This window comes from Ctenopharyngodon idella, chromosome 17 (genome assembly GCF_019924925.1).
Source record: "Ctenopharyngodon idella isolate HZGC_01 chromosome 17, HZGC01, whole genome shotgun sequence".
NCBI lineage: Eukaryota > Metazoa > Chordata > Actinopteri > Cypriniformes > Xenocyprididae > Ctenopharyngodon > Ctenopharyngodon idella.
Window position 1 is genome coordinate 16,114,173 of NC_067236.1, and position 7,970 is coordinate 16,122,142.

At 35.9% G+C, this 7,970-nt stretch overlaps 1 protein-coding gene across 2 annotated transcripts in view; it reads left to right on the forward strand.

Moving 5' to 3' along the window:
- The window catches only part of insyn2ab (inhibitory synaptic factor 2Ab), a 50,953-nt gene extending 47,069 nt beyond the window's left edge, over positions 1–3,884 (forward strand). Inside the window, exons 4-5 of one of the 2 annotated variants that reach the window (XR_007926024.1) lie at positions 1,949–2,423; positions 2,531–3,884. Coding sequence is in view for 1 of the 2 variants with exons in the window: in XM_051869130.1 (XP_051725090.1) it covers positions 1,949–2,132 (184 nt within the window). In the remaining variant the exon portion in view is untranslated. Of the gene's footprint in view, positions 1–1,948 lie in introns of both variants that reach the window. The other variant, XM_051869130.1, reaches the window with a different exon arrangement.
- The last annotated feature ends 4,086 nt before the right edge of the window (positions 3,885–7,970 follow it).

The window sequence follows — 7,970 nt, forward strand, 5'->3', positions numbered from 1 at the left end:
TCTTTACACTGATGAGTCAGACACTGCTTTGTGAATGATTTCATTTAGATCAGATTAAAGCTGCCTCTGACGGTTAATCTGGGAGTTTAGCTACTGCAATCATCAGGAATCATCTGATTGTCATGGGATTATGACTTTAGAGGGAAGACTAGGTCAGATGGCTGTGCGAGGACAGTCAAACCCATACATAGACACATACACTGAGGCTGAGCTAAACAGCTTAGTCATGATGTTAGAGGTCAGGAATGAGGTGCTATACGTGCATAACATTTGCTTAGGCAAACAGAACCCGAACATGAAACGGCATTTGCATCTCAATGTACTTTAATAACATTATGTATTAAATTAAAAAAGTCACAAGTCAAAAGTCAATTGAATTCCATTAGGAACTGATCATTATAATTGTGTGGCAAAATAGCTATTTGGTGATTGGGTAAAATTATCAAATGATATTAAAATAAATAAAATTAAAACAATATACCATATACCTTTCAAAACCTTTTGGGTCGGAGAGTTTTTTAAATGTTTTTGAAAGAAGTCATTTACTGCATTTACTGTATTTGATCAAAAATACAGTGAAACAGTAATATTGTGAAATATTATTACAAATTATCATTACATGTGACACTGTCACTTTTAATCAATTTAACCCATCCTTTCTGAATAGAAGTATTAATTTCTTTAAAAAATGCTTAAAAATGTTTTTAAATAATATTCAGTCTTGTTTCAGTTTAATGTTTCATGGGCTTTTCGATTGGTTCTCATTGTTTTCTGTTTTTCCTTTCTGTTTAACTTGGTTGTTTGCATTTGTTGTCATAGTGATTCATTAGTTGATTGATTAGTCCCACCTCTGCCTTGTTTTCATCAGTTAAACTGTCTATATATAGCCCTCATTTTCAGTTGTTTTTTGTCCGTTCTTCTTGCTGTATAGTTTGGTTTGTTTCTCCTGTGTGCTTTTGTTCCTGTCTAGTGTTCCAGAGTGTTTTGTTATTTTGTGGTCTATTGTTAAAGTTCCTGCAAATAGTGGGAGAAACAAAGCTTTGAATCAATTGAACCAATTGCTTTGCAAAATGATTCACTGTTTCACATGCTGGTCAAAACAGTGTAAATGCAACAAAAACATGCATAGAAACAACTTTTACAAATCCATTGCAAATGTTTTATTGAAAGTATAATCTATTTAATGCAATGAACTAATCATCTAATAGCCTACCATTAAATATTGTGTGTCTGTATATAATACGTGTTCTTTTATCAATTTCCAGGGCTTGTTTTGTTTTTTGTTTTCTATGGATGGCTCAGCTAAACAGGCCAATAAGTGACTATTAACTACTATTATTCCTTTTAATTATACAAATGCCTCATTAAAATGTCTACAAATGTATAAAACTTATCAGAGATCAGATAAAAAACGATAGACAATGGGGAAAATCTCAGTGAATCCACATGAATCATGGGTTCACAGAGATCATCGCCCCCCAGCGGCGAACCATTGAAAATTCTAAACTTTTCGTGAAACATTTATGATGTAACAAAGCCTCGTTTACTGAAATCATGTAACTTTGGCAGTTTGATACACACTCCAAACCACTCGTTCGAAACAAGATTCGTAGAAGTTCATGAAACAGTGTTTTGGAAGTGCCCATCACTAGCTGCAAATAGATCCTGCTTCTCCCTTCTTGCATCCAACCATTACAATTATATTATTTTAATACCTATCAAAACAGCTTATAGTGATGTTAACTAAAAAGAATGTTGTTTCAAAGATCTTGAGATCATGAAATGGGCACAATAAGACAAAGTAAATGAATTTAAAATAAGTAAATGGAGTCAAATTTGATTTATTGTTGACTTCAGTATGACCCCCATTCAGACAGTGTCATCTGATTTGATATGATCTCTACTCTACATTATCCTCACCTAAAATGTTCCCTTATTTCTCTTTTAGTGTGGAACTAGATTTTAAACTTCAAGAAGACAAACTGCAGCCCTTAATGAAGAGACTGTGTCCATTAGAAGAGCCGTCCTACCCGTCTCTGCCTTACACACATGAAGTGTTCACCTCCACACCCAAACGTAAGTCCAAGACTGAGTCCAAGAAGCACGCTCGATGGAAACTCTGGTTCCTCTAACATATGGATTCAGGAAACCTTAAACCATCAGGCCACCACAACAAGCAAATTCTAGTGGAATTCTGCTTTACTAAATGGATAAACATGGAGAAATGCTCACTGCTAGCCACCGTTTTGGAACCTGCGTCATTGGGATCCATTTAGCGACTGGATTTTTATAAGGAATAACAGTTGTTTTCTAACCATGACCCTCTGATAAACCCTCTGAGTTTGGGAACTGCTGAATTCACCTGATCTCACGTTTTCCAAAGGGATTACACAATGATCCTTAGATTTAGACAAGTTAGCAAGGTAAGAGAGCAGGGGTATTTGTAGATGCAGTGTGTGTATGTGTGTATTTTCCAATGTTTAACTCTGAGATCTCTCTCTCCTTTCTACACTTATCCTGTTTTATTTAGGATCCCCGCAGAGGCGACAAGAAACTTCAAAGCTAAATGATAGTTTGCCACAAAACTACTTTGGAGCCGTACATCAAAGACATCTAATCAGCAAAGCACAAACTTTTGAGAGTTATAAAGTAGATTTGATAGCTGAGATATACCTCTGTCTCTAACTTTCTTGCTTTCTTTCTTTCGAAAGACTCTCACCTGAAAATTGGTTATCTTTCAATGACAAAATAAATTAAGTTATACCTAGTGAGTAAAAGCAGAAGCAGTGGACGGCATGCAGTAATATTCGATGACTTTGTAGAGATTTTTTTCCTGAAAAATGCTGAGGAGAAATGTTGAGGATGTGCAATTAGTATGTCAGAAAAGGTTAGGCTGTAAATGTATAAATGAAAATGGGTTTACACAGTCGCTGTTAAAAAAAGTAGAAAAATGTTTTATGAAACTGTGAATTGTCTTTAATTTATATAGATTTCTGCATCAAATAATGGGCCATAAGAAAAAAATTGGGCCATGAGAAATGAAATTAACAGTGTTGCAGTGTTTCAGGCCTGAAAATATTTTCTTGGGAATATGACGCTGTATTTACAGGATAAACATGAAACCCAGGTCAGTTTTTCAGTAAATATATTTTTCAGACTCATAAAGATGCTTGAGAATATGACTAAATTGGCTGGAAATTGGTTACATATAATATGTCCCATGATGAAAAAGTATGAGAACACCGTAAATCTATTTAGATAAACATTGTTTCGTGTTATATGGTGGAAAGTGCACAACTTCAGAACACAAAACAATAGATATAACCTCTATCCTATAGCACACACACACTCTGTTCGAGCTGACGTGTCATTTGCTCAATTAAATTTGAATATGATGGCAGTCAATCACTGAAATCTTGTGCTTGTTTGCCCACCTAAAGCAATGTAATGAAACAATCACAACACACAATTTGGGAAGTATAATAAAGCAGGTTACATATAGAGGGCTATGTATATACAATCTGTGCTTAGCATTTATTTAGCTTTAAACAGTGTTTGTATTAGATATTCACAAGTCAAATGTCTTCAACACGTTCACTACAGTGCCAAACACTGTATTTAGCTGGTAGCCCAAGAACCTTCATACTTGAAGGACATTTTGATAACTATATGTTATATATTTAAAACTAATAATATGTTGGTCACTAAACAATATCTTCTTGTTTAATTGGAGCACAGTACCTGCATAACGTATTCTTGTAGCATAACACAGATGCATCATTATTATACCTTGAGAAAGTGCAATTGATTTCTATTGTGCAATATTACATTTTATACAATTTCTACCCACAGTGCATTTACAATAAAGAAATTGATGCAAAATATTATGACTCGACTGTCCTGTACACACGAATGCTCTTTAGAGTAAGACCAAAGAAATGTGGGTTGCTTTGGGATTCTTGCAAAGTGGATTGTGGTGGTGATACTCAATTCAGGAAGATGATTGAATAGTGCTTTGAACAGGACTCAGCTGGAGGATGAGATGGTTGCAACACTTCTCTCTAAAATTGATTGGCTTCAGCTTTGGCGCACACTCCACAGACGTGCTCTGTGATTGGACGGCCGCCAGTAGAACACCTGCTGCCAATATACTGTCACTCACTTTGACTCTAGGGAAGAAATATTCCTCTGAACTCATTCTGCAAACATAACTAAGGTAAACACAGCGAATGTAATTCTGCTGACCCATCAAAGGGATATGATTCCAAATGAATCTTTCAAGACTTTGCATGCACGTATTCTCTGATCAAACTGCCTTATTTTAGTATTGTAATAGTAGCCACTTAAGTTGATGAGCGCATGGAAGTCATGACCAAAATGACTCAGAGAACTGATTGCAGTTTTGTCTCCTTGCAATTTTTCCAAACAGATTCACAAAGGAGAAGGGGGGGATTAGGTGCAGGGAACAGTGAAAGTTTTACAAGAACAGAAACCGAATTTATTTTTAAAGTCACCATGAAATCAAAATGAACAATTCTTGTTCTTTTATGGAATATTGCTGTAATTATTATAAATGATTTATCCATTCACACCATTGTTTTTTTTAATACATGTGACTTAATAATCTTGAATCAAAATAACTTCCCCCTCCCTCTTGCAGCAACACCTTTTCTCTCTCTGATGATGCGTTTACTGCCGTAAGGGCGGGACAACCTGTCACTCACATGAGATCCACCAATAGCAAACCACAACCATCCAATCAATTCCCGATGGACAAAATCAAGTCCCTACATTTTTCCTGGTCAAGAAGCAGTTTCTTTGCACAAAAGATTAACATGACAGCACACGCTAGTTGATGAGTTGAATCAACTACATAAATGTATCCACTAACCATTCAGAAACGTTCAGTTTCATTCTAAAAGTTGTAACTTCTTCCTGAGTCTCTCCATCAGTGTCCGATTCCGGTTTGAACAATGTAAGGCTGAACACCGTTACTGACAATCCTCATTTTGGCTGCGTGAGATTCTCCAGCTTTGTTGTTGTTGAGCAACCGAAGCGCGAGCTGTTAAAGCTCCGCCCTCTTCTGGAAAGGGGGCCGGGAGCAGCAGTTCATTTGCATTTAAAGGGACACACACAAAAATGGTGTGTTTTTGCTCACACCCAAATAGGGGCAAATTTAACAAGCTATAATAAATGATCTGTGGGGTATTTTGAGCTGAAACTTCAGACACATTCTGGGGACACCAGAGACTTTACATCTTGTGAAAGGGTCATTATTGGTACCCTTTAAAAATAAGATCTCCAAGTTGCTTTTATTGGAGTGAATATTCATTCTTGAAAATCATTTTATGTATTCATTTTTTTTTTTTTTTTTTTTAATAAAGGAGTACAGACACATTTTTGTGGAAATATCCTTATACTTTCTCGCCAAAACCACAACAAAGGCAGAGGATTGTGATGGTGGAAGAAAACTGTTTTACCAGTGAACAGATAACCAGATCTCATTTCAAAGAGGGTTGTGCTGAGGATAAATCTTATATAGCATATGGAGTGACTGTAATCTTCCCAATAGCCACTCATGCTTTGAGTGCCTCCCGTGTCTGACAAAATCCATATTTCACCACTGGCCTTTAAAAAGAAAGATTTAGCTGTGAAAAGTTGTTCAGCTTGTCTGCTTCCATGACCTCAAAATAATAACTGTAGACTATCGAATAACTGTAGACCACAGAATAACAAGATCTCAATATAATATAAATCAAAGGTTTTCAAATAAATAAGAGAGAAAAATACTTCTTTAATTCATTATAAAGTACTAAATGCTTATTTAATTTAACCATTTTTATTTATTAATTAATTATGTTTAACAATATTTAATAAAAAAAAAAAAACATTTTACAAATTTGATGTTATTAATATTTAATTTTGCTTTCTTGAGACTGGTTGGAAATCATGAGATTAATCATGATTATTTTAATCCATTGACAGTAAAAACAATATTTTTTAACAGACAATATTTTAACAATTTGTTTTGGCCTTAGAACAGTGGAAATATAAAAGCTATTTATTTATTTTTGGAAACAGCATGTTGTGTTTATAATATGATGATTGTGGTATTTACACATGAAATTGTGTACATAATAAAATTAAATATTATAAAATCAACATTATTTATTGAATAAGATGCAGCTGAATTTTAACATCTGGTGTTTACATTTAGCACTGCACAGTCAGTTTTGTATGTGAGGTGATTGTGTATAGACTTTCCATATTTCATATTTTAAAACCCTCTAAATATGGGCTGGTGAGGGCAGTTGTAAGGAAGCTGTGTCCTCACAACATTTGAAATGGCAGTAGAAACCCAGATTATCTGCAATACTGACACAACACACTTATATGAGCTGTAGCCATGGTCACCCTCAGTGATTTTCCCCACGAGCAGGAGGGAACAGCATAAATGAAATGTTCAGTAAACACAGTCTTGCACACAGCAGGAACAGGTTGAGTGTTTTATATAGCGAAACGGCCCAAAGCACCTTCCGTTAATAAATTAAGCATTTGCATTAGGAGTAATTACAACTGCAAGAGAGGAGAGAGAAAGCGAGCGAGACAGTCAGCAAAAGCCGGATGGGCTTGTCGACAACCGGTTTGGGCTAAATTTTAATCTCCATCCTGCACTGCTTTAAAAATTCAAGGTTTCCTAAGAGCTCATTAATAAATGATAGAGGACTTGAGCTTAGTGGGCTTTAAAAGTAAGCAGCCGGGGCCCGTGCCCCCAACCCTTCAAATGTTTATGAGGACACTCAGCAGTGGACTTAACAAGGCCTGTAGAACTTTTGTGACAACGGAAGGTTGAGGAGCTTTAATGTAAATTACAGCCTAAGGTTAATGTGTGCAAGAACCAGAGCTACTGTACTTGTAAAATGCTTACTCTGCATCAGGTGTCATGAGGGCCTGTTCAGATCTCCATATGAACCATCAGAACTACGGACTGCAGCATTATCCCTTCAGTATATGTATTGTGATTAGTCTAAATGCAAGTAAAAATGTTTTACAATGAAAAATGGGCTGAGCAGATATGAGGATCAGTGATTATATTGGGGTAAATGTGAATCAGGTTTACAGCTGTAAACAACAGTTTAGCCTACTCAGTGGAACTTACTTTTTTTTTCTTCGGAGATTTAAAGGGTATAGCAAAAAGGTTACCTATAGGAAAGAGAAAAAAACTGCTATCTCTGTAATTGTAAACATACGTCATACTGTGACAGGAAGCTCGCGCTCCAGACTGTCGTGAACGAGCTCAGAACCATTTGCTGAGGCTGTGGATTACAGGTAATAATGTTGTAAATAATGTTCAGTTTCTTGCACAGACCGATAGTTTCGCTTCATAAGACTTCAGTAGCTATGTTTCCATCCAAAGATGTGAATTTAACGCAAATTTGGAATATCGCATAAAACATTTCTAAATAAAGCAGTTTCCATCCAATGAGTTGAAGAGAACAAAATCGTCACTTTCTGATAAACTGGCGCTAAATATAGCCTGGTGTCACAATCGTGTGAGGCGCTTCTGGGAGGGAATTATACCAAATCACTTTAACGACAGACTTTGCTCAGGTATTACAGAATGACCAAAACGTAATTTCAGATGCTGCACTGTTTCTTTTTTGATGCGCATCAAGGAATTTATTCAGTAAAAGTGTTTCCATGGTAGTTTATGCGCATGTTTTCGTATCGCATAAAAAAATGTATCCGACTCAGTTGAGCGCATACGTTTTTTAGTGCGTTTTTTAGAATTTATGCGCATCTTGGCATTTTCATCCAGCGTGTTTTTTTTTATGTGATATCCCAAAATGTGCATAAAAATAGGTGGATGGAAACATAGCTAATGAATCGTCAGGAGCCACGGGTATTAATTTTGTTTTGTCTCTGTTTTTTGACCCTCAAAGTGACGGTAGCCATTGACTTGCATTTCA